This window comes from Saccopteryx bilineata, chromosome 3 (genome assembly GCF_036850765.1).
Source record: "Saccopteryx bilineata isolate mSacBil1 chromosome 3, mSacBil1_pri_phased_curated, whole genome shotgun sequence".
Taxonomy (NCBI): Eukaryota; Metazoa; Chordata; class Mammalia; order Chiroptera; family Emballonuridae; genus Saccopteryx; species Saccopteryx bilineata.
In genome coordinates this window covers 7,691,358-7,717,891 of record NC_089492.1, presented here as the reverse complement: position 1 = coordinate 7,717,891, position 26,534 = coordinate 7,691,358, and the positions used below count along the sequence as shown (strand labels likewise).

General features: G+C 54.9%; 1 protein-coding gene across 1 annotated transcript; it reads right to left on the bottom strand.

Annotated features, from left to right (window-relative positions):
• Positions 1–307: 307 nt before the first annotated feature.
• OC90 (otoconin 90) lies at positions 308–24,829 on the bottom strand. The gene is made up of 14 exons (XM_066266385.1): positions 24,778–24,829; positions 21,695–21,760; positions 19,994–20,050; positions 17,560–17,734; positions 13,823–13,935; positions 13,034–13,162; positions 11,414–11,455; positions 10,454–10,504; positions 8,369–8,416; positions 6,748–6,801; positions 5,073–5,189; positions 3,932–4,103; positions 3,049–3,155; positions 308–606 (listed from the first exon to the last, which is right to left on the bottom strand). Exons 1-14 carry the CDS (start codon positions 24,821–24,823, stop codon positions 308–310), a joined length of 1,476 nt encoding a protein of 491 aa, XP_066122482.1. The 5' UTR covers positions 24,824–24,829.
• Positions 24,830–26,534: the final 1,705 nt, after the last annotated feature.

Here is a 26,534-nt window from a genome sequence, read left to right as displayed (position 1 = left end):
CTATCTATTCATGCGCCAGCATCTACCACATTTCTCAAAAACACATAAAACTAAAAAAGACAAACCGACTGGAATATTTATTGGGCCTCATCGTGCACTACGGGAAGAACCACACCTGGTCTGCCTTCTCCAAATGCACATGCACGTGCAGCTGACAGATGTCACAGCACCTGTGTGCAAGGGCCTCGGGCCTCTATCCCTTTCAGCCTCCGCTCAAAAGAGGACCAACAAGGAGACTGAGACCCAAAGACGTTAAGGGTAATGGGAGAAACGGAACAATGGTGTGCTCGTCGTTTTCTCCGGGGCTCTATCCGGGGCCACGTTGTGGCCTGGCCCCCGCGGGACCAAGTGACTTCCCGGGAGATCTGGCTCTCCTCTGGTGTGCAGTGTCGGGCCCGGCCTCCTCGCTGCTCTCCTCGGAGCTGGAGCTGAGGGAGGAGGCTGAGGGCGCCCCCTGCAGGCCGTCCTCGCAGGGCGGCTGGCTGCCCGGGCACTCTTGTCTGCTTGACGCCTTGAGGCTCTGGTTAAAGGAGGCCGAGGCCACGCACTCGGCTGCGGTCTGGTCACAGGCACACAGCAGCTTTGCGCACAGGCTCTGCCCCATACCTTCGGGTGGAGGGTGACAACAGGGGAGCAGCCATGAGACGTGGCACCATGGCAACTGAAGCCCTCCATGGGGGCCTGACAGCCCCTTCACCCCTAGCCTCCCCACCCCCCACATCGTGAACCTCTCGGCGTCCAGCATACCCACATTCTGCTCCTGGAAATATTCTCAGCCTTCTCCTGGCGAACTCCGACCTGGTCATGAGTCCCCTGGGCACCCCCTGCTCCTGCTCCAGAGAGCTCCCCCGAGCCCCGGGGTAAATGGAGCACCCTTCCTGCATGCTTATCCCACCTGACTTATCCCACCTGACGTTTCTATCACAGAATTTTTTTCTTTTTTTTTTCTTTTTTTTTTTTTCTTTTTTTTTTTTAGTGAGAGGAGGGGAGGCAGAATCAGACTCCTGCATGCCCCGGACCAGGATCCACCCAGCATGCCCACCAGGGGGCAATGCTCTGCCCATCTGGGGCCCTTGCTCTGTTGCAACCAGAGCCATTCTAGCACCTGAGGCAGAGGCCATGTCGCCATCCTCAGCACCTGGGGCCAATTCACTCTAATTGAGCTATGGCTGCAGGAGGGGAGGAGAAAGAGAGAGAAGTGAGAGGGGAAGGGGAGGGAGAAGCAGATGGGTGCTGTGTGCCCTGACTGGGACTCAAACCCAGGACATCCATATGCCAGGCTGACACTCTGCCATTGAGCCAACTGGCCAGGGTCTTTTGCTATTTGTATTTTGATTTGCTAGATGTGGCCATGCTGCAATAGTCCTTCAAAGTTTTAGCTGCATGCAGTGGGTGTAGGGATGGATCTGCATTAATAGAAGAAAGCTTCCCAATATTCCTTCAAAGTTTTAGCTGCATGCAGTGGGTGTGGGCACGCATCTGTGTGACTCATAGAGTAATGGGTTCCAAGGTGCTTAGATGTAGATGTGCATCCTGCATATATTATCCTTGTCATCTGTAGTTTTCAAAGATGTATCTGGTCTGCTGCATTTTGTGCATCTGATCCTGCCATGAAGTATTCATCCACCAGATCAATCATCATCACACCGACCAACTGAATGTCAGTGTGGCAGTCTTGGGCTCATGACCTGGTACCTCCCCCCCCCCCCCGCCTCAGTTTGCACTTCCACAGTCCCCCCAGCCTCGCATTGCCTGCTAGCAATGCAGAACCGTATGCTGACCCTACGCCCCCAAATGCTATGATTTTTCTAGTTTTCCCTTTTCTGGTTTATTGGAAACCTGTTCAGATCTCACCTCACTTCCTCATCTGACTTCTCCCCAATTCCCCCATCCTCACGCCATAGTCTGCAGACTCAAACCCCCTCACCCACATTCCCAGACACCTGTCCCGCCTGTGGGCACTTAGGACATGAGACTAGAAAAGTCACTGGCTTGTCTCCTCCCTCCAGGCTCTGAGGGCTTTGAGGCAGGGATCAGGCATGCTCACTGTTTTCCTAGTTCTGAGGGAAGTTTGTTGGATAAGTGAAAATTGAGGGAATGCGTGAGTGACGGAATGATCAGTGACAGGTAAGCACGAGCTTCGGGAAATGAAGCCCACGTGACCCCACAAGGCAGAGCGGCATGGAGGCGCATGCAGTGGCAGAGGAAGGATGAGGGGGGGGACTGAGGGCCGCAGATGAGGACCCACCCTCGCCAGACTCCTGAGAAATGCTACGAAGAGCATTTCCTTTAAACTGCAAAGCAGCTGGGAAAGCATCCCCGGAAGGGGAAGTGAAGCCAGAGAGTGTAGATGAAGCCAGTGCTACTACTAAAGCAAGCCTCCATGTGCTGTGCTCACCAGCTTGAGCCCAAAGGTCGCTGGCTTGAGCAAGGGGTCACTCGGTCTGCTGTAGCCACCCCACCCCCACCCCCCCCCCCGTCAAGGCACTTATGAGAAATCAATCAATGAACAACTAAGGTGCTGCAACGAAGAATTGATGCTTCTCATCTCTCTCACTTCGGTCTGTCCCTATCTGTCCCTCTCTCTGTCTCTATCTCTCTTGCAAAAAAAAGAGTGATGATGCTTGGAGTGGTGTGGCAGTTTCCAGCGTCCCCGCCTGAGGCCCTGAATGGCCACAGAAGAGCCTCCAGCTTCCAGGATAAAGAACAGAGCTGCAGGCCCACCTGTCCCGTCAGCCAGAGCCACTGCCCTCCTTCCTGGGGACCCTCGGAAGACCTCACTGGGGAACAGGGTTCTCCTCAGGAAAAGAGCTGCCTTGCCTGGCAGTGTGGTCTCAAGGTCCCTATCCCAGCTCCAGCGCTGACTTCCACCTGTGTGACCTTGGACCTCAGCCCCCACCCCTGTAACCTGGGGAGACCCCTCGTGCAGTGTCCTTGAGGGCTGTGAGGTTGAACTCCTCTAACACACAGCAAGGGCTCAGAACCGCGCCTGTGCGCACTCAGTCCACACCGGCTTTAGACCCCCCCCTGCAGGGCCTCAGTACTTACACTTGGGCGCCCCGTCCGCGCACAGCACCGGGGACCGCGGCAGCTTCTCGAGCGGGCAGCCCAGCCGCCTCACCTGCCGCAGGCAGCAGTGATGAGACAAGCAGCACCTGCGACCAAGGAGAAGCCCTCCGTGCCCGCGCTCCCCGCCGCCCCAGGTGCGCCCTCGGAGAAGCCCTCGGTGTCCGCACTCCCTGCTGCCCAGGTGCGCCCTCGGACAAGCCCTCCGTGCCCGCGCTCCCCGCTGCCCAGGTGCGCCCTCGGACAAGCCCTCGGTGCCCGCGCTCCCCGCCGCCCCAGGTGCGCCCTCGGACAAGCCCTCGGTGTCCGCGCTCCCTGCTGCCCAGGTGCGCCCTCGGACAAGCCCTCCGTGCCCGCGCTCCCCGCCGCCCCAGGTGCGCCCTCGGACAAGCCCTCGGTGCCCGCGCTCCCCGCCGCCCCAGGTGCGCCCTCGGACAAGCCCTCGGTGTCCGCGCTCCCTGCTGCCCAGGTGCGCCCTCGGACAAGCCCTCCGTGCCCGCGCTCCCCGCTGCCCCAGGTGCGCCCTCTAGCGCTCGTGGTGAGAAGCCAGTGCCTTCCCTCCGTGTGTGTAAGGCTGGCTCTCACACACACACACCGCGTGTGCTTGCTCAGGGCTTCCGGGGCGGCTGGAAGTATTTGGGGTCGAACTCTAGACTCCCAAACAAACGACCGGGGTCTGTGTGGTTCCGCCGCTCAGTGCGTGACCTCCGACCAGCCTGAGCCTGGGGCTCACCCCGACGATGGGCCTGGGATGGCTCGGAGCCTCCCGTGTGCGGTGCTGCTAGTGGGCGCTCTCGCTGCAGTCTCGGGGTGGCCACGGTCGAGGGGCGTTGCCACCTCTCACTGCGGGCGGCGGAGTCCCTACCTGTCCAGGGCGTCCCTCGGTTCGCCTCGTCCTTCTTGTCCACAGTAACAGCCGTAAGATTCAAACTCTGCCGGGCACCGGGAGGTCAGACAGAAGAGCATCTCTCCCAGCTGCGGCATCGCCTGGGTGGCGTCCCCACTCCCCAGGTGCAGGAAGGTGAGCCTGTCACAAGCTGATGAGAGACGGGGACTCAGGAGAGCCAGGAGTCTCAGGACGGCGTCCACAGGGGAAGGGCAGGGTGGCCCACGGCCGTAGATCGCACCGGGAACCTGTGTCCTTGCCTCCTGTCACCATTCCTCTGGGGGACTTGTGGCCTGTCTGGGGGGCCTGGTCTTTCAGAGAGAAGCCTTTCTCACGGGCTCCTGCTCCACCCAGGCTCCTGCCCCTTGGCACAGGGACACATCAGGACCTAAGACGGTCTTCGGGCCACATTTTATTACTGACTGGTGGGACCCAGCATCCTGGGGACTCTGCTGTCCTCTGGGCTGTCCAGCTCCCTCAGGTTAGCACACCTGGTGGGGCTAGTCCCTCAGAGCCTGGATTTTCTGCCTCTGTCTCTGCCTGCCTCTATGCCTCTCTCTCTCTTACTCTCTTACTCTCTCTCCATTCCCACCCTATTCCCCTCCACCTCTCCTGTGCAAACCCCATCTTCGTGGATCCCATGGGGAATAACTAGGAAGCTGGAGTTCTTGCGGTGAATCTCTGGCCCCGCCTCCCTCGGGTGCAGCTGCGTCCACAGCTCTGCTCCGCACACCACACCGTGGAAGTGCCCAGACAGCACCGCAGTCCTCTGCGTGTGGCTCCGCGCACGCGCAGGCCCTTCGGTAAGGCGCCCCGAGGGAGGAGAGCCGAGGGGAGGATGGCTAAGACCCACGCGTTTCATTCTTTTCAAGAAATCAGGTGTGGACAGTGCCGGGCCCTTTCGTTCCAGGCACTGAGCGGAGGCTCCTTTCCAGGACCCAGCCTCCCCGCAGCCCCGAGCCTGCAGGCAAGTCCCTCCCCTCTAACATGGGCAAGGGATGGCGCCTTCCAGGCACACCGAGGTGGCAAAGTCACAGTGAGATACAGCGGTGTGTGAGTCCCCTAGCGGGAGGGCTTGGGGGGCGAGCAGACTCCCCTCCACCTGGCAGTTTCAGCTCACCTTTCCCAGTGGTCTCCTCAGGACCACTTTTGATGGCCGACACAGCCAACCCCTGGGATTTGATGCCGACGGGGACAACGGTCACGCCTCTAGCTGTGGCCACAATCTCTGCAGACCCTGAAAAGACACAACTTGACAGTCCAGATTCAGGAAGTGGCCTGAGAAGAGATTTGCAGATGCGCACAAGGTCCAGGCCAAAGGCAGGTGGGTCTTTCAGAACCCCAGGCACGAGGACAGTGTCCGCAGACTGGGTCTGCAGACATCAGAGCAGAGTCTCGGGCATCCAGGAGTGCTACCTGGCTGCCCAGCTTTCTATGACAACCTGGAAACTGGCAGGAGCCTGGGCCAGACCCTCTGCAAGGCATCTTCTGGAAGAGGACCATCGCTGCTCAGGCCTCTCTCTGTGTCGTGTTCACTGTGTGTTTGCTGTCATGCACCTGCCGAGAAAGCCCCATCAGAGTGGGCTGTTTTTCTTTTATTTTAGAATAACAAAAAAATATTTTACTAAAACCTAAGTTTTCTAGAAGTTTTCAAACAAGCCGTACATAATGAATGGTCACAAGCTTTTTCTGGAAGGGAGGAGTTTACACTGGATAACTAAAGTCACCGTGTTATTCGTGAGGGCTGTGATGTTTGTTTTGTGTTTCCATTTTGGCTCAAACCATCATGCTTGTCCATTGACAGCATCTGCAGAAAGAGAGACTTGGCCAGAGAGCCTATTCGTAAAGAACTGGTTAGCTGTTTTTAACCAATGCAATTGGATCAGCATAAAAAGGGGGGAGAGAGCCCATAAAATTAAAAATGAAACTACCTCCCCATCAAAAAAAATAATAAACACAACCACACCCCTGCCGCTAGCCCTGACGACCACCACACCCACCGTCGTCTGCAGTGCTCTGTACTTCAACCACGGTGGGGGAATGGAGAAAAGCAGACGGGGCCACTCACTGCTTTAACACGCTTCACAACAATCCAGGTGATCGTGTTAACAGGTGAAGAGGCTGGGCTGATGGGGAAATTAAGCCAACTCATGATCCACAACAATGTGGGCAAGCAAAACTGTTCAAAACACTGCATCAGCCCCTCGTCACGCTGAGAATGGACCTCAGGGTCCCCACCGTGGCCAGCAGGGTGGCTGGGGCCCGGCCCTGCCTCCCTCACCCGGGCTCCCTGGCACTGTCTGGGTGCCCTGTGCTCTCCTCTGTCATCGGCCCCACCGGCCTTCTTAGCTGGAGGCTGCCAGGTGTCCAGCCCACAGGCCACACCTCCAGCCCGGTCTGGTCCACACGGAGGAAGCATGACTCCCAGATCGGCTCCGAGCGCTGGGGAAAGCTTGGGAGTCTTCACGGATATGCTCGGGGGAGACTGGAAGAAAGTATCTTCAAATATTAAAAGCGGCTCTCTTCAGAATGTGAGATTGCAGGTGACGTACATAGAAAGTAAAATAGAGCCTTCTGCATTTTTTTTCAAGGCATCTCCTTAGTCACAAAGCCTCCATTTCTTTCTACGAGTGGCTCAATCTTGAATTCCATTTCTCTGTTCTTCGGGGGCTTCCAGATTTCTTCCATTCTGAGTGTGGTGTCTTTTCACCAAAGTGTCTTTGGAACACCCTGGTTTGATCAATGTAGAGGGGGCACCGACACATTCACAGGTGGGAGAAGCCGAGTGTGCTCACCTGGAGGGGTCGTGGTCCTCACGGCTTTGGTGCCTTCCTGGTCTTGCAGAGGCTCTGCCCCCAAAAGAGAGACACAGGGTGAGTGTCAGCCCTGCCTGCCCCACCAACTTCTCCAGAGGTGGCTCCCACCTGGTCTCTGTCTGTCCCTGTCGCCTCCCCGGGGGAGCTGGTGATGACGAGGTCACTACTGAGCCAAAAAACAAAAAGGCACAGGTTCCCCACTGCACCAACACACATACACATGCACACACACGCACACACACACGCACACACACGTACACACAGTTGCTGGAAAACTCAGCTGCAGGTGAGTCTGTTGACATTATGTGCTTTTTGGACAGACAGAATGTGGCAGAAGAACTGTGGGAGTCCCTTTGCTTGCCACGTGGCCCAGGAAGGCTACAGAGCCTCCCGTTTCTCTGTGAAATGAGTGTGTTGTTTTTTAAACAGTAATTAGTCCCATACTATGCTCCACACTGAAGGTTGTGCTCCTCCAGGTCCACGTGCTGGAATCCCAGCCCCTAATGTGCTGGTGGGAGGTGGTTAGGTCATGAGGGTGGGGCCCTCATGAATGGGATGAGTGCCCTTATAAAGGGGTCCCGGAGAGCTCCCTGGTCCCTTCCACCGTGTGAGGACATGGCAGGAAGACAGCTCTCCGTGAGTCAGGAAGAGGGTCCTTCCAACCAGAGACTGTGTCTGCTGGTGCCTTGGTCTCGGACTTCCAGCCTCCGTGACTGCGAGAAATGCATTCTGCTGTTTACAAGCCACCCGGTCTGTGGAGCTTGTTACAGCCACCTGGATGGACAGAGGCTTGCTACAGGCCAGACACAACACTAAAGGCTTGGCTCAGATTAACTCAGAAACAACACCTGACTTAATAAAATGCTCACCCTCATTCCGTGAAGGGGAAGGTGACATGTGGAAAAGTGAGGTCACTTGTTCAAGGTCACAGGGGCTAGGAGGTGGCAGAATGCAAACCCAGGCCACCTGCTGACCCTGTGAAGCACGATGCTAGGCACGGCCTCACTGCTGGCGGAAACCCAAAGAGCGAGAGATGGTCACGGCTGCGTGGAGGGCTCGGAAAGAGCGAGAGATGGTCACGGCTGCGTGGAGGGCTCGGAAAGAGCGAGAGATGGTCGCGGCTGCGTGGAGGGCCCGGAAACATGCCGGCGCGGGGAGGTCCTCCACAGGGGCACGGCCGCGGCCCTTGAGCCATTTTTAGTAATGAGTAAGAAGTTACTATCAGTGATTATACATATTAATGAAGTTGCCGTGGGTATTAATCACCTCAAGCAGAGTAAATGGTTAGGTTACTTCCTCTGAGGACTCCTCGGCTTACACATTTCTAGGGAAGGGGCTCTCCTCTGTGAGTCGCTCTTGTATAATGGAAGGAAAACAAAACTCAGGGCCCCAAGTCTGGGGTAGAAGCCAGTCCAACAAATCACTTGCTAAATGACCTGGAACTTTCAGTCCCCAAGAGCCTCAGTTTCCTTCATTATCTGCAAAACGTAGTATTTCCTCTGGGCCCCATCAAAAAGAGGTCACTAAACTAAACAAATATTTCCTTTGATGACATTTCCCAGCTGGATTCCACTCTGTCCTCTGAGTCCCCTTTGCTTACTTGTCCTGGAGAGAGTGGTCAGTCGGTCAGCTCCGGTGTCAGCAGACACTGTGAAGAGAAGCCACCCAGTGATCAATAAATGATCAATTATCAGTCCAGCCCAGCACCTCAGCCAGGCCAGCATCCCCTGTAAACAAAACGGGGTCGGGAGTTGAGGGACTGAGGAGAGAAGGCCCGTGGTTGTCTGGTCAGGGAGTATGTATGTCTGCACATCAGTGCTCGGTTCAGTTCCGATTCAGGGGACGAGGGGCCCGATTTGGGTCACTGCTGGGTTCAGGCCAAGAAGCCAGCAAATGAGAGAAAGAGCCAGTATTTACCCTGATTGGATCAGGTCCTGGGGGGAAGGCAGCTTAAGAGGGAGATTATTCTAGAAGGAAGGGCCCACCGGAGGCCTCAAACCCCAGCTCTACCACTCAGCTCCGTGTCTCAGACAACTTCTTCCTCCATCTCAAGTTCCCATCTCAACATGAAGGTTATTGCACTGACTTCAAAAGGTTGTGTGAGCACTAAATGAGATGGCATATTTTAAGCAAGTCATCCGGTGTCCTGCGTGTGATTTGATGGGATGTGCCGTGTTTTGCAGTTGCACCAGAATTTCTGGAAGAAGATGCTGGCCCAGAACCTTCCCAGGATCACTCTCATTTAGTCCTCCGTCACCCTAAAAGGCAGGTGTAATCATCCCTTTCCAGGGGTTGGCAAACTATGGTCTGGCCCTTGGCTTTGGTGTCTGTAAATAAAGTTTTATTGATACACAGCCATCACCATCCAGTTACAGATTGTCTCCAGCTGCTTCCCTGCTATCACGGCAGAGTTGCGTCATTGTGACCATGATCCTAGGTCTAAAATATTTACTGTCTGGCTCTTTACAGAAAGTTTGCAGACTCCGGCTTTATGCAAATAAAGACGCTGAAGCTTGGAGAGCTTAAACCACTCTCCCAAAGTCACACAGTAGGGACGTGGGAGAGCCAGGACTGTATCCCAACATGCCCGACTCCAACACCTGATCGCTGCGTCACAGGACGGTGGCAACACACACTGTCCCACCTGCAACTGCGGTTGAGTTTTGCTGCTGCATTCAGGCACTTGTGCACAGTGTCAAGGTGTGAGGGGGTGTGTGTCAGGGGCAAGGGTGTGTGTATCACGCTCTTCCTCCAGTTAGACCCTAACCTCCTTGAGGAACCTGGTTTTTTTTGCCCGTCTCCTCAGTTCATGGACAAGAGGGCGATGATGGTTCAGGCTGAAGACAGTGGAAAAATGTTACCAATTGGGGATTATTTTGGGATTGCCGGGTGGGACCATGAAGTTCGTGGCATATCCTTAATTTAGAATGGAGTCTCCAGGAGTGGAGGGCACAGGGTGTTGCTTCGGTGTGGCGTGAATGCTGTTGACTCTCTCCTCTACGCCTGGACCCCACGGCACAGGCAGCCCGGGAGCTACGGAGGGTGAGATAGATGCCCTTGGACGTGGACATGGACATGACTGGGGTCGAGCCACGCCACGAGCCGCCACTTCTGTCTTCCCTGTAGCAGCAGCAGCAGCAGTGGAGAGAAATAGACAACCCTCTAGGGAGATGGCTGTGCCCGGTGATCTCCTTGGGGTGTAGGGTTGCCAGATTTAACAAATAAAAATATACTGCTCACAAAACTTAGGGGATATTTTGCAATGAACACGAAATGATAAAATATCTTCTAACTTTTGTGAGAAGTACAGAAGACGCCCAGCTGAATTTGGATTTCAGATGTATAACACGTACTTTCTTAGCATAAGTATGTCCCAGAATTTGAATGGGATCTACTAATACTCAAAAGTATCTCTTGTTCATCCTAAGTTCAACTTCAGATGGTCGAGGGTGGGCGTTCCACATTTTACCTGACACTCCCACTGAGGTGGGAGTCGGTGTGTGGGAGAAAAATGAGCAAGTAGAGGTTGGGGCCAGGAGGAACGAGGGGTGGTTCCGGAATGTGCTTGAACTGACCCCTTGCAGGCCCGGACAGGGGGCCCTGGAGGGGAGGTAATTCCAGCATGGAGTCCGACGCTACAATCAAAATGAGGGCATCTGGGGCACACGCCTGATTCTGAGCTCACCTTCTCCTGAGAGGGCCACCAGGCTGGGGTCTGTGGGCTCCACTGGTTCCACTGGAAAGAGAAAAAGTTCCCCCAACAGCAGTGAGTGACGGATACAGTGTCCACACCAAGTTCCAAGGTTTCTCAACCAAGAAGGCCAGGTTTTGGGGACTGCGGGACGGAGGGAAGAGGGGGGGTGTGCGAGGAGCTGTCGGGGAAGGATTGTTCCTCCTGGTGTCGGAGTCCCTGCTTCCGTACACCCCCCGGAACACGGGGCTGCCCAGCCAGGCCCCAGCTCAGGAAGGGGCTCCAGCTGGCTCCGGTTCCGGTGGAGAAGGTGACACTGTCGGACGCAGGCCGTGCCCGGGAAGGGGCTGCAGACCCCAGAGGACTGTGGCCGTGGAGTGTGGTTCCCTGACTCGAGAAGACCTCTGTTCTAAGGGGGGGCCGGATGGCGGAGAAATAAGAACGCTGGACTCCGAGGACACCTGCAGATGCAACGCACACCCACACGCACATGCGCACACTGATATCACACCCACACGCACACGCGCACACTGATATCACACCCACACGCACACGCGCACACTGATATCACACCCACACGCACACGCGCACACTGATATCACACCCACACGCACACGCGCACACTGATATCACACCCACACGCACACGCGCACACTGATATCACGCGCACACACCCAGAAATCCACCACGCGCACCCACGTCAGCTCCCTCTTGACCAAACACTGCAGGACTATTTCGGAGGAAGAACCCCCCCCCCTCAGGAAATGAGGGATGCTGGGCGGATGTGCACCTGGAACTTCCCACTCCCAGGGGCGTGTGCTGGTGGGACTGAGAGGTCGTGGGCGCCCTGGGGAACAAGGAGTAACAGGTGTGAATCGCATGTGTCTCCACCAGCTCCCATCAGAGGTCTGGCCCTTCCAGTCTGAGTCAGAGCAGCTTCCCCACAGGCCTTACCTCTGGGAGGAAGGGTTGTCAGCTCCCTCTTGCTGGTCGTCTCTGCAAAGAAAACCCGTTTAGAGCAGTGGGGGTGTGGAATGTGAGAAGGTGCAGGACATGGCATCTGCAGAAACAAGGGACCCGCACCAGGGTCTTACACCAGGGACAGGGTCTTACACCAGGGACAGGGTCTTACACCAGGGACCCGCACCAGGGTCTTACACCAGGGACCCGCACCAGGGTCTTACACCAGGGACCCGCACCAGGGTCTTACACCAGGGACCCGCACCAGGGTCTTACACCAGGGACCCGCACCAGGGTCTTACACCAGGGACCCGCACCAGGGTCTTACACCAGGGACCCGCACCAGGGTCTTACACCAGGGACAGGGTCTTACACCAGGGACCCGCACCAGGGTCTTACACCAGGGACAGGGTGTTACACCAGGGACCCGCACCAGGGTCTTACACCAGGGACAGGGTCTTACACCAGGGACCCGCACCAGGGTCTTACACCAGGGACAGGGTCTTACACCAGGGACCCGCACCAGGGTCTTACACCAGGGACAGGGTCTTACACCAGGGACCCGCACCAGGGTCTTACACCAGGGACAGGGTCTTACACCAGGGACCCGCACCAGGGTCTTACACCAGGGACCCGCACCAGGGTCTTACACCAGGGACCCGCACCAGGGTCTTACACCAGGGTCTTACACCAGGGACAGGGTCTTACACCAGGGACCCGCACCAGGGTCTTACACCAGGGACCCGCACCAGGGTCTTACACCAGGGACCCGCACCAGGGTCTTACACCAGGGACCCGCACCAGGGTCTTACACCAGGGACCCGCACCAGGGTCTTACACCAGGGACCCGCACCAGGGTCTTACACCAGGGACCCGCACCAGGGTCTTACACCAGGGACAGGGTCTTACACCAGGGACCCGCACCAGGGTCTTACACCAGGGACAGGGTCTTACACCAGGGACCCGCACCAGGGTCTTACACCAGGGACAGGGTCTTACACCAGGGACCCGCACCAGGGTCTTACACCAGGGACAGGGTCTTACACCAGGGACCCGCACCAGGGTCTTACACCAGGGACCCGCACCAGGGTCTTACACCAGGGACAGGGTCTTACACCAGGGACCCGCACCAGGGTCTTACACCAGGGACCCGCACCAGGGTCTTACACCAGGGACCCGCACCAGGGTCTTACACCAGGGTCTTACACCAGGGACAGGGTCTTACACCAGGGACAGGGTCTTACACCAGGGACCCGCACCAGGGTCTTACACCAGGGACCCGCACCAGGGTCTTACACCAGGGACCCGCACCAGGGTCTTATACAAGGGACCCGCACCAGGGTCTTACACCAGGGACCCGCACCAGGGTCTTACACCAAGGACCCGCACCAGGGTCTTACACCAGGGACCCGCACCAGGGTCTTACACAAGGGACAGGGTCTTACACCAGGGACAGGGTCTTACACCAGGGACCCGCACCAGGGTCTTACACCAGGGACCTGCACCAGGGTCTTACACCAGGGACCCGCACCAGGGTCTTACACCAGGCTCCCACCCCAGCTCCGGCCCCCAACCATCAACCCCACCGAGGGGGCAGGGCCAGGCTCGTCCTACCCGAAGGCTGAGCCAGGCAGAAGGCCGTGTCCAGCAGGTTCAGGGAGGAGTTGATCGTGGACTGCGCCAAGCACTCTATGGCCGCCTTGTCGCAGGTACACAGCAGGTGCTCGCAAGGGTCCCTGGACTCTGTGCACAGAGTGAGGGCAGAGCCGCCTGAAGCTGTCACTTGGAATCCCGAGGGGTAACGCGCACTCCAGAGCTGCACTCGGGACCTGCCCCGCCCAAACCCAGGCTGCCCGTGAGTGCTCTGGGTGTTCACTGTGGGTCTCTGCTGGCGGTTTACACCCAGGCCTCCCTCACGCCTTCCTGGGGCTCCTGGCCCGGGCCAGTCCGTGTCAGCTGGCCCGAGGAGTCTCTCTCACCTGGATTCCAACCCTGGCCCTGCCACTTAGCAGCTCTGTGGCTTTGAACAAGTTATTCACTCTCTCTGAGCCTTCCTCTCCTTGTCTGAAAACTGAGAATGATGACCCTCCCCTCCCCATCTAACAGGGTTCTTTAGAAGCTCAGTGTTGCTGTGTAGAAAGCGCGCGGCACCCGGCAGGCGCTTATGAAGAGCGGCTCCAAAGTGGCACTGCCAACGCTCCATGCGCCTCCCCCTTCTATGCACAACTACTGGGCGAGGTATAGATGCCACAGAACCAGCTGCATGGGGCTCTACGTATAGACGACGAAGATGTCAGTGGTGATGATGATGAACGTGAGCACTGGGAGCCCTCAGCCTAGTCCAGACTAGGGTAGACCAGTCAGCTCTCCTCTCAGTACCCCGGGGTACCTAGAGATGCTTACCACATGTGATCTTCTTGCTGACGCAGTTGACATCTGTGCTAACCTTGGTGGGATCCTGGAGACAGTCCATCTCAGCAGCCTCCTCGTAGCACCTGCGGTGCTGGAAGCAGCAGCTGTGGGGGGAAGGGAAGGTCAGAGGGAGAGTGTGGGTTCAAGTACGAAGGGAGGCAGGTAGCCTGCCATCACCCCGTGTCTCCGATGGTTCCAGGCAGTGGTCTGTTTCAAGGACTCAGTACACTCAGACACACACACACTCTCTCTCTCTCTCTCTCTCTCTCTCTCTCTCTCATACAATACTTAATTTATATTGCCTGTGCAGCAGGTGCTGTTATTATGAACCTTCACATATGTGGGACTGAGACACACGGGGCTCTGTGGGTTAAGGTTGATCACAGAGCATGGATGACACTAAACACGGTCCGGTGGCACTGGCACACAGGAGGTCAGTGGGGACCAATGGAAAGAAGAAAGAATACACAGGCAGCTGATGAGATTGGGTATGTTACTAAGTTTCTCACACAACATAGCTCATAGGAATTTGGGGGGCTGAAAAGGTCACCCATTTAAACCCTGCCATGTAGTAGGCGCTCAATAAATGATAGCAATTATTTTTGCAATCTGGTGTGCAAGTTCAAGATGGCAATAACCTGTCCTCCAGGAGTTTGGAAATCCCCATCCTTGCCAACTGAACTGTGTAACATAATTGAAATTGAGTGTGACCTCCAATTCTGCCCGTTTCTCACCATCAGTGCTTTGATCATTGGTGACAGTGATGAATTACAGCTTAATTTCTTTGACTTCTAGGTTTACAAAGTGTTTTAATAATTAAAGGAAGTGGTAAGGGAGGACCTGAAAGGAAAATGTTTCCAGAAGTGGCCCTGGCACCACGCCCCGTACAGAACCGCCTCTCCCTTTCTGCATGTCAACGAGCTGCTCCTAGCTCCAGGGGTCGCTTTGCTCATAGTCTCAGAAATGGAAAACTGCCCCTTTGGTCCCGAGGTGACTTATACCTTCTCTTAGAGATTTGGAAATGAGACAGATCTGTGTTTTAATTCCAAAGCCATCTAAATCCTTGCCAATCAAAGACATATCATGTTCCAATTAATTCATTTATTTTTCATCTCTGAAAAGCAACTGAAAGTTGACCACCTAGTCAATCAGTTATTTATTGAGCTCCAGGGGCCAGGGGCTGTGGTCTGTGCTGGGGTCCTCCTTAGAGGATGTGGGGGGAGGAGCAGGCTGTGTTCTTGTGGTCTCCCATGGGGTAGGCACAAGGAAGGTAAGCCCAGCTGTCCAGGGAGCCCAGAGGTTGCCCTGGTGCTAGGGGGAAGGCATTCACAGAGGGCGTCCTAGAGGAGAAATGCCAGGGGAGACAACAGGCTGCCTCATGAGGTCAAAAGGGGAGCCCTTTCCACTTCTGTGAGTCTGTGTAGATGAGGGTACACATGCCCTCACACTGGATGTGGGTCCCAGTGGGGTGGGACATGGTTCTTGGAGCAGAGTTGAGACCTAGGCTCAATGTCTTGTTTACATTCTACTGCTGCTGTGGCTGTTACTATGGTTACAGTGGCTGTTGCTACTACTACAGCTTTACTAGTACTCCCACTACTGCTACTAGTACTGGTGCTGTTGTGCTATGACTACTATTACCACCACTGTTACTATTAATACTACTTCAGATACTATGACCACTGTTACTAGCAGCACTGTTACCATTGTCATCACCACCACCACCATCATCACCACCACCATCACCACCACCACCATCATCACCACCACCATCATCACCACCACCACCATCACCACCACCATCACCATCACCACCACACCACAACCATCACCACCACCATCACCATCACCATCATCACCACCATCATCACCACCATCATCACCACCATCATCACCATCACACTATCACCATCATCACCATTACCACCACTACCACCATCATCATCACTGCCTTCACCACCATCATCTTCATCACCACCATCACTGTCACCACCACCATTATCACCACCATCACCACCATCATCACTACCACCATCATCACCATTACCACCACTACCACCATCATCATCACCACCATCACTATCACTGTCACCACCATCACCACCATCATCACCACCGCCATCACCATCACCACCACACCACAACCATCACCACCACCATCACCATCACCACCATCACCACCATCATCACCATCATCACCATCACCACCACCAACAACAACAACATCACCACCATCATCATCATCACCACCATCATCACCATCACCACCATCATCACCACCACCACTATCATCACCACCACTACAGCCTTACAGTAACTGTCACTGCTGCTGCTGCTACTAACACTACTGTCATGAGTTACTATTCCTACTCTGGCTCTAGCCCTACTGCAACTGTTACTCTTGCTTAATCAATAAAATAATACTCTCAAATACTTAATAAGCCAGGCAAAGTCCCTACCTCCTTAACTTGTATTTGGCCATTTAATCCTAAATAATAGTTCTATAAGGTAGGCACTATTATTATCTCCATTTTATAGATGAAGAAATTGGGGCACAAGGAAGTTGAATGGCTGGCCTCAGGTCACGGAGCCCGTGGGAACAGAAGACTGGAATCACTGGCTCGTGGGCAAGTCCACCCAATTTTCCTAATTCACCCTCCGGCAACCAGTGTCTGTCTGGCCTATTCTTGCTAATTCTTGGTGCTCCTAAGCCTTTTGTGTTTGCCAGTCTGATGGGGAAGAGTCGGTGTCTGGTCTTACTTCACTTCCTGGGAATGGAGGGAGAGAGGACATCTCTCTTGGGCACTTGTATTTCCTTGGTATTCCCCTCTGGACACTTTACCTCTCTGAGGCATGGCTAGCAGTCTGTTTATGTTAAGCACAGTATTCACATATTATTGGATTTTGGTACCTGTTTTGTTGAAAATTGGACAGAAACCTTCATAGTTGCTTTACCCCTGGTGTCCAGGACTGCCCTGAATTTAAAATAATTCTCAAGTTCTATCATGCTCTAGAGCAGGGGTGGTCAACCTTTTTATACCTACCGCCCACTTTTGTATCTCTGTTAGTAGTAAAATTTTCTAACTGCCCACTGGTTCCACAGTAATGGTGATTTATAAAGTAGGAAAGTAACTTTACTTTATAAAATTTATAAAGCAGAGTTACAGCAAGTTAAAGCATATAATAATAATTACTTACCAAGTACTTTATGTCGGATTTTCGCTAAGTTTGGCAGAATAAATCTTTATAAAACAACTTACTATAGTTAAATCTATCTTTTTATTTATACTTTGGTTGCTCCGCTACTGCCCATCATGAAAGCTGGAGCGCCCCCTAGTGGGCGGTAGGGACCAGGTTGACCACCAATGCTCTAGAGTCTACTGGGAGCTCACTTAAAACCCAGACTCCCGGTTTGCCTAGAGGAGCTCTGAGTCAACCGCTCTGGGGCAGGTCTCTGGAATCTGCACTTTATAAGCATCCAGGTGGACCCACACTTTGAGAAAGTAAAATAACGTTTTGCATATCGAACTTAACATAGGATCCTGATAACTTCTTAGGACGTTCGCAGGTCCCAGATGAACTATGATTTAAAGATGAGGGAAGGAGTCACTCCGAGGGGCAGTCATAGACCGGAGACCCCGCCTGGGGCCCCAGGCCAGGAAGATTCTGGTTCTGTGCTCTGCTGGGGACCAGCCAGACGGCCACAGGCTGCCCTGGCATCCGCTCACCTGTCTGCCTCGTCCACGGGCAGCCCTTCCAGCTCAAACCTGCAGGCACAGCCGTAGTCTTCCAGGTCTCGGGGGCAGAGGCCAGCCACACACCTCAGGCCGCTGACGAACTGGAGCAGCGCGGGGAAGTTGGTGAAGACGGCCTGCAGCCAGGTGAAGTGGGAGCCCAGGCAGTCTGCGGGAGGGTGGGGTGCAGGGCGGGCGCTAGGACCCCACATCCAGGAGGGAGCCCCGTTCCCGGGACCCTCTACAGCCAGAGCTGATGATGCCTCATGAACCTGCTGAGCACCTACTGAGTCCCCAGACCACCAAAGTGAAGTGGGTATATAAGCTGGGGTCCCTGCTGGTTGCCCACCTAACAGCCATGATCCCTTCTTCCTTACCAACAAAACCAAACAGTACTCAAGGGAGGTGAGCCTCCTCCCTAAGTCCCTGGGGATGTCCCGTGATCACTCTCAACGGGTCATGGTCATCCCATGCATCCCTGAGGGCCTAGAACTGAGCATGGAACCCAGGTCTGGCCAAAACAACTTAAGGGAAAGTCTTTTAGAGGTTTTGGGGGAAAATTTTTTTTTCCCTAATTCTTTTAAAGAATAAAGGAATGTAAGAAGATCTTGAATGTGGGTGAGGATAGGCTGGCTGGAACTGTAGCAGCCACCTTGCAACCATGAGGACCCAAGCCTGAAGCTGACAGATCAACATGCCCAGCGTAGCCATGGGGCAAGAGAGACGGACAGAGCCTGCTGGGTCTCAGAGACCTGCGTGGAGCGGCCGCACCGATACTGGTTCCGTCGGATGGCGTCTGTGAGATAGCTCAGTATCTCCCCTACTGAAGTCACTGGGAGTTTGCTGAATGGCTCCCACATGATAGGATACTGGCACTAGAGGACTACAAGGCAGAGCAGGAAGAGAAGGGGTACGGACAGTAATAAGTTGGGGCCACCTACGATGTTCTGGAAACTGTGCCTGAAATGGCACAGTAGGGCAACACACTTGAGAAAGCAGTCACTTGGTCTCTTAGCCCATACACCTCAGGTTAATCCCACAAGGCAGGTGCTATTCTGTCAGCTCCATTTCACAGGTAAAGAAACTGAACGTCAGAGCTGTGCCCAACGCATCCACCAGTGATGATGACTGGCCCTAAACAAAAACACTCTTGGAAACAAAATTGGCAAGAAAACAGAATCCAGTGTTTTGGCTCTAAACATCACACCCGCCCCTTCTTCACGCTCTGTCTTTCTGACCGGAGGGCCATGAAGGGCTACGTAGGGTGGCCCCACCACACTGATTGAAGGGCACAGAGCCGCCAGGAGGGGCTTGGGAGCGGATCTGGAGCTGCCTGCGTGGACCAGTCCCACCCATGACTGTTCTAGCTCCTTCCTACCACACTGAAACGCCCCCCCCCATGTTTTATTTCCACACGTCCTAATCAGAAACAGGAAGAAGTGATTCTATGCTGTTGGAAAAAGCCACGCTAAGATTATGTGTATGTGTGTGTTTACACGCATGTGTGAACACGCATTTTCATTCAAAAACTCACAGGGCACCTGCTCTCGGTCATGTATACAATCAGGGGCAGTCTCCTTCCCAGCACTGTCCAACCCAACAGCGGTTTAGACTCTGCCGGCTCACGTCCATCATAGTCTAACCTAATTTTTGAGTAATTTTAGTAACCAGTGATCAGAACCATTATAGTGATTGATCCTTGCTTGATAGATACATTATGGGTAGGTGGAATACTTGACACCCTTTGAGCTTCTTAGGCCTTTGGTATAGTTACTAGTTGGGGAGAGGAAATAAAATTGCTTCGGTGTAGGAGGACTAAGCTCAGGACTCCCAGAAGAGCTCCTCCTTTCTAGCTGTGTGGCTTTGGGAAAGGCACTCACTTCCTCAGACTCAGTTTCCTCAGCCATAAAATGGGGCCACCATTTTCTTCCTGGCCAGGGTGTGGTCAGGACTGACGTACAAAGTCACCCTGGGGATGTGAGGGCAATCTGGCTGTGACATCTGTCACCCCATTGATCGCCAGGGTTGGTTGGGCTGATCTGGCTGGCTAGGCGGGTGTCCCCTTCCTCCCTCACCGCTCCATGTGCGTCCCTCCCGAAACTGCGCGCTCGGTTGAAGAGGACGACCTTCCCCGCTAGAGGAGAGGACCGTTCTTCGGTCAAGGGTATACGAGAACCTCCTAACAAGTCTCAAAGTCACCCCGGGACTCAGTGAGGCACCCTGCAACAAAAGGTGCCACTTCTCCGGTCAGAGCCTGGACCAGAGCATCCTGGTTCTGGATCTCAGTGTTTGGAGCTTGCTGGGGAGGCCGTGAGAGCCCAGAGGGCAGAGAGCAAGGTCATTTCCTTGCATTCCTCCCCTCTCTGCCCCTGCCCACATGTCATGCTCTGACACCAGGGAGATAAAAGCAATTTCAGATTCAACTTACCAAAAATGTCGGTCGCACTTTCCGCATTTTTAAACATCCCATTGAAGAATGTGATGTCTAAGTGGAAGGAAGAGAAAACAAGTCACAGAGCCGTTGTTCCTCCCCTTCCTGGTCCAGCCTCTGGGTGCAGAGTAAGGAAAACCCTTTCTCTTTCTCTAAGGATAGACTTGACTTTGGGCTAACTTTCTAGTAGCTGCAGGTTGCCATGGAGACCTAATGAGATGAAACAGAATCTGTGTTACTAGGCAACGTTAGTCAATGATAGAAAAGCACCCCTAGATGGTAAGGGGTGCCTGGACGGGCAGGAACTATAGATGAACTATAAATACCAGGTGGGAGGACTTGCAATTGGGTGTGTCATTTCTGGGCATCCTAAAACTGATAGCTATGAAGTTGTGACTAAAGATAATGATTCTGCCCTGGCCGGTTGGCTCAGAGGTAGAGCGTCAGCCCGCCATGTGGAAGTCCTGGGTTTGATTCCCAGCCAGAACACACAGGAGAAGTGCCTATCTGCTTCTCTACCCTTCCCCCTCTTCTTTCTTTCTATCTCTCTTCCCCTCCTGCAGCCAAGGCTCCATTGGAGTAAAGTTGGCCCGGGTACTGAGGACGGCTCCATGGCTTCTGCCTCAGGTGCTAGAATGGCTCCAGATGCAACGGAACAACGTTCCAGATGGGCAGAGCATCGCCCCCTGGTGGGCATGCCGGGTGGATCCCGGTCAGGCGCATGCAGGAGTCTGTCTCTCTGCCTCCCCACTTCTCACTTCAGAAAAATACAAAAATTAAAATAAATGAATGAATGAATGAATGAATGAAATAAAAAGATAATGATTTCTATGCAGAAGGAAACTTCAGGGCTAGGGAGGGTCCCAGAGCTGCTCCACCTGAGCCCATTCCCAGCACCTGAGCTGTGACCTGGGGCTCCTGGTCTCTGTGTTGTTGTTGCCAGGGCTGCTGTCACTGAAGTGGGGTGGCTGTCATGGCCTGCTGCCACACTGTGTCCTGGCCTACATCCTTCCACGGGCCAAGCGTGGCCTGTGAGTTTCAAGGTCTACTCAAGACCTGGTGGGCATTGCACTTCCCATGGGAATTACGCCATTTGGGGAGAGGCCACCTGCCATTTGGGTCTGGGTGGGACTGATTACTTTGATTGCAGGGGCTCATGCACAGAGAATTGGGTTGACTCAGCTCACCTCCCTGAAAGGTTGAAAATGAACTTTAAGTTGGGCCTAACATTCAGCTAGTTCCCTGTGCATTACGTTCCTTGGCTATATCTGTATAAAAACCTACCTGAGAAATCGTCATAATCCACCACCAGGAACACATCCCCGTCCCCAGGGAGTGTTAGGGATCCTAACTGTAACACATCCTCCGTCCATTGTTGCTGTGCCTTAGGAAGCTTGGTGTGCCATCTGGCCAAAATACAGTCACCCTATAACCCTCGGGGGCAGGCGAGTCACTTCCTCCTCCAGGTTGCCCTGTCCTGCTTACGTTTCTCTTTTGACAAGAATTTTTAGCACTTTGTCTCAAAGGAGTGACCAAAGGGGGCTCAGACATCGGGGCGGACTGTAGAGAGAGAGGTTATCGAATGGCACATCAGTAAGTGGCTCCAGGGTATACTCAGAAGGGGGCATGCTCTCTGCCAATATCCCCACAACTTTCTACCCAGCTAGGCCTCCTAAGGAAAATTCAAAGAATACTCACTGAGATGCTTTGAGAGGCCTGGGGGCAGCTCCTGCGGACGGTGGGGGGTGTCCAGAGGGTGGCTCCCTGATAAGGCAGAAAGCAGGGTTGGTGCAAACACGGCCACACCTGCTGGTGGGCTGAGGCTGGGGGGTGGCAGCTGGGAGGCTCGCACAGTCAGCCCTCTGCGTGTCTTTCTAGCACCTGCTATGTGCGAGGTCCCTGTGGTGGCCCTTGGAGAAAATAGTGCCGTCTTTCCCGGCAAGGGGGAGACTGGGGACTTCAGCTCCGTCTGAAACCTCACCCCGGAACCCACGCAGTTGCGAGGGCATGTTTGGTGCCTCAGACACGAACAGAGTACCAGCGACAGCTAAGAATACCGCAGAAGCCATTGTACAGAGTTGCCTGCTCCTAGCTAATCCCGCCGCTGGTGCTCCCTGTGCAGCTAGGAGACGACCCTATCACTGATACGTGCTAATAGGGGTGCTGGTCCCCCCACACCTCCCTACTCTCAGGGTGTCGACACCCACACAGTTTCATTAGCAACCCAGAAAGCCCCCCTGGACTTCACACGGTTTGCCTCGGAGGACTGGATTGGTGCACTCAACAGCCCAGCGGGGGTGGGGGAGATGGAAGGTCAGAGGACACACAAGGAGAGCCTTCACCAGGAGAAAACCGACTCCGACTCGGTCAGCGGCCGTTAGCAGCGGGAGGTGACAGCCTCTGGCTTCGTTGTGCTGCATCTCCTTACCTCACCTGCCACCAGACGCTGGGAGGCACGTATTGTTGTCACCGGCGTTTCAGAGACAATGGAACGCAGACTGGCAATGAAGCCGCCGCATCTCCTGCCCCGCCCCCGGGCTTCCCTGGGTCTGGCCCGGCCTAGCCGGCGCCACCCTCTCCTACCTTGAACCGTACCTCCTGCCATGCTGAAAAGCTTACGTTTGTTTTCTAGACGCCAAAGCTGCCTCTTGTCGCCCTGCCTTGGCCGGGCTGTGCCCTAGGCCTGGGGTGCAGACCCGTGGTCTGCTCACCCCTGTGCTGCTGACTCTCGCGGACAATTGAAGCTCCACTCAGAGTTCACGAGCTCCACCGGGGCCCCGGCCAGGGCTGCACGAGGACCGCCTGCCCGTGCTCCCGACGCCGATGCCGGTGCCAGGCTCCCTTCTCTCGCTGTGCTGACGCCTCGGGTGGCAGTGACCTGTGTCTGTAACTGCTTCCCCCACTAAACTTGGTGCTCACTGAGGGTAAGCACGGCGCACAGTGAAGTTCAGTCGCTGTCCGTTTGGTGAACGGATGCCTAGGCAGTGGTTGAACTACGCCATCAGAGGGCCCAGGAGCGGAGCCCACGAGAATCACAGAATCTTAGTCTAGTAAATGTGAAGCAAACTTAGGGGATGCCATCTCTAGATAGCAGGAGTTAAGGTCTGTTAGGGATTGGAAGTGGGATGGCACAGTATTAAATATTGTACCCAGAAGGTCAGTCAGGAACGCTCACAACCTGCCCCCTCCCCAGAGGTTCTGGAAGGAGACGGACACTCAGGGGACGACGGGAAGTCAGAACCAGCATCGCTGTGGGATGTGGGCTGGTGACGTGAGCGCCCGGGCACAGCTCCCGGACACGGGGAGCATGCGGTGTGGGTGGAAGGCCCAGGGCTGGCTCCTTCTCCTAACACGGACCCGACGACCATCCCACCGGCCGACCACTGCCTTCAAAGTCAGGGGCCACTTCCGGTGCAGAGGAGAGGGAGGCCAGCACCTGCCCGGCTGTGCGGAGGGGACAAGCCCGAAGGCTGCACCCCGCCCTGCTGCAAGGGCGGAGAACGCCCCACGGAGAGGCCCTTCCTCGGGCGCACACACCCAAAGCGCTGGGGCGGCCATGGCAAGGCCCTGAAAGACGGTCAATTATTTCACAGTGTTGTCACCAAAAATGAAGCAAGTCAAGAACAGAGCTGGAATTTGACCAGGTTGAGTTGAAGTCTTGGTAAAGCCTGAGGGGCTGACATACAAAACCCGTTGCACTCACAATGGGGGTCCCAAGTCTTAACAAAAATCTTTTAATAAGAAAAAAAAAAAAAAGATCTATGGAAGAGGTAATTAATTAGTAGAAGCCCAGCAACTTCTAGAAGGAGTTGTTCCACTCAGCCCTGGAAGGAAGGTGTGGGGTGGTACTCGGAAGGGTCAGGACCTGGTGGGAGACTTGGTGTCCTAAGCAGAGAGGTTATACTGTCATTCTGACTTACAGGCTTCTGGACAACAAATGAATCTCTTGTCCTGTCCACTCACTTGGGTCATAGTCAAGATAAATCATCAGTAATATTTGTGGATCCATTGTTCCTCACTCTCACTATTGGGTTTGGGAGGGAGCCTTGAGGTGGGGGGTGGGGGGACCAGTGGGTTGGTCCAGTGTTTACCGGAATATGGGAAGGGAAAGAGAACAATGCCTAGGTGAAGAGTGACAGCGACCACAACAGTGCCCCGCCCACTGCCGTGGGAAAGAGGTGAGCTGGGGCGTTTGAGAGCGGCACAAACGTGCAAACGAGAAAGAAAGCCGCACAGCGCAAGGACCCGGCTCTGAAACCGAGACTCCGAGGGAGCTTGAGATTATCATCCCCGGCTGCCGGGCGGTCTGCTTCCATGACCAGGCTTTGGTGGCGTGGGACCCAAGTTTAGAATGTGGGGGTGCAGGTGTTCACCCTTCACACGGGCTACACCCACAAAGGGGGGAAAGGAGCCGCTGCGGGTCAGGAGAGCCACTCCAAGGACACACGCAGACTGAGGGACAGCGACCCGAGAGCCACGATGAGGAGGGGGGAGGATGCTACCAGGCGGAGAGAAGAGTGCTCCCCGGCCACCTGGCCTCCGGTCTCCCTGGTTCTCCCCCCCCCCCCCCACTCCGCCCTTCATGCGTTATACAGCGTGCTCAAACATATCGGTCGACTTAAACCTACGGCCTATCATTTACGTTTGCATTCCATCCCTCGATCGGCAAGGGGGTAAAACAGTCATGAGCAAATCAGATGAAATTTCACAGCACGTGCCAGTGTTCCGGTTAAGTCCTTACATCCTAAGCCAGAAATAGGGTGTAAGATGCCCATACTCACCCACAGCTGGGGCCATCAGCAAACCTAGGAGGAGAAGCGCGACCATGGCGGAAGGCAGAGGATGCGACCGGGGCATCAACAGGAACAGCCTCCTGGGAGAGAAGGCAGCGGAATGTGACGGGCACTCTCTCAGAGACCCCCCGACATGAGAACACACAGGCGGAGCCCTTTCGCACGAGGCAGTGAGGTCAGCGGAGAAAGCCTGCAAGGCTTTCTGGTCCCAGCTTTGCCCCTAACATGACACCATCCAAGAGACTCAGGCCATCCATCTGCAAAGTGGAAACTTAACTGGGTGCTCCCTGTGGATGTGTCTTTTTTATTCATTCGTTCGTTCGTCGGCTCATTTATTCGTTCCACGGTCATTTTCTGTGTGTCAGGCACATTGCGGGGACCCAGGAATGCAAGGTGAGGAAAACACGCCCCTCCCCTGTGACTGGTTCACAGACTAATGGGGAAGAAAGACAGTTCAGCAAGTGCTCTTCTTTGACTTTGGCTAATGGGATTTTAAATAACCATGTATGATGAAGCAGCAGCATTTCGAATAGTGACTCAGCAGGATGACTTGGAATCATCGTACCAAATTTGTGGGAATAAATTTGGCCAGGGCATGGTGGCACTGCCGGCTAGCAAATCATGCTCCATCTGGCTTCCTTTCCTTGGCTTTTGAGCAATCTGAACACTTTGACGCCATCCCATCCCAGGAGTTAGAGAGATGTGCCTCAGGGGGACGGCGAGGGTAGGGGGAAGAGGCACAGTGAGCAGGGACCACAGAACCAATCGTAGCTGAGATCAGGGAAGAGTTGACTCCACTGGGCATGTCCTGCCCTCCAGCAGGTCGATCAAGTATTTCACAGGGAAGGAAAAACTATCTTGAAGACCAGAAGGATTTTGAAATGGTTTTAGTTCCCTGGGAATGGTACTCCTTACAGAACGTTAGCTGGATGGTTGGCTGTGACTATGCTGCTTTGAGCATGGTTTTAGGACAAGGTGTGAATGATAACACAGTGTGATCACGTTACCCCGGAGGCGCACTCAGGACTGCGCAAAAGGGTTGCACCAAGCCTGCAAGCAGGGGCTGAAATGCAACCAGTGCTCAACTCCCAAGCTTGCCCTTTGCAGGTTGCAGCAACGTGGAGACAAAGGCTGCCCTATGTCCTGGTGGCCCTGCGTGTGGACCCGGGGCTGTGGGGGGCCACTCTGCCTCGTGGACAGGGCTCGGTATTGCCCTATGTCCTGGCGGCCCTGAGTGTGAACCCGGGGCTGTGGGGGGCCACTCTGCCTCGTGGACAGGGCTCGGTATTGCCCTATGTCCTGGTGGCCCTGAGTGTGGACCCGGGGCTGTGGGGGGCCACTCTGCCTCGTGGACAGGGCTTGGTATTGCCCTATGTCCTGGTGGCCCTCATGTGGACCCGGGGCTGTGGAGGGCCACTCTGCCTCGTGGACAGGGCTCGGTATTGCCCTATGTCCTGGCGACCCTGCATGTGGACCCGGGGCTGTGGAGGGCCACTCTGCCTCGTGGACAGGGCTCGGTATTGCCCTATGTCCTGGTGGCCCTGAGTGTGGCCCCGGGGCTGTGGGGGGTTACTCTGCCTCGTGGACAGGGCTTGGTATTGAGGGAGGTGTTTCGGAGAAGAAGACGTTTGTAGGCTATGGGATCACGACTCCATAAACCTACCCCAGGGCCTAGCATAGCCTCTGGCGGCTGTAAGATAAGTGTTTGTTGAATGACTACAAAAGGGTAGGGGTGAGTTCTCTGG

Excerpts from the sequence above, each read along its gene's own strand:
- OC90 (XM_066266385.1), bottom strand. The coding sequence starts at position 24,823 with ATGGTCGCGCTTCTCCTCCTAGGTTTGCTGATGGCCCCAGCTGTGG. Across the intron at positions 3,156-3,931 it reads CCGAGGGACGCCCTGGACAG|GTGCTGCTTGTCTCATCACT; the intron begins GTAGGGACTCCG and ends CCTTGGTCGCAG. Across the intron at positions 607-3,048 it reads CGCGGACGGGGCGCCCAAGT|GTATGGGGCAGAGCCTGTGC; the intron begins GTAAGTACTGAG and ends CTCCACCCGAAG.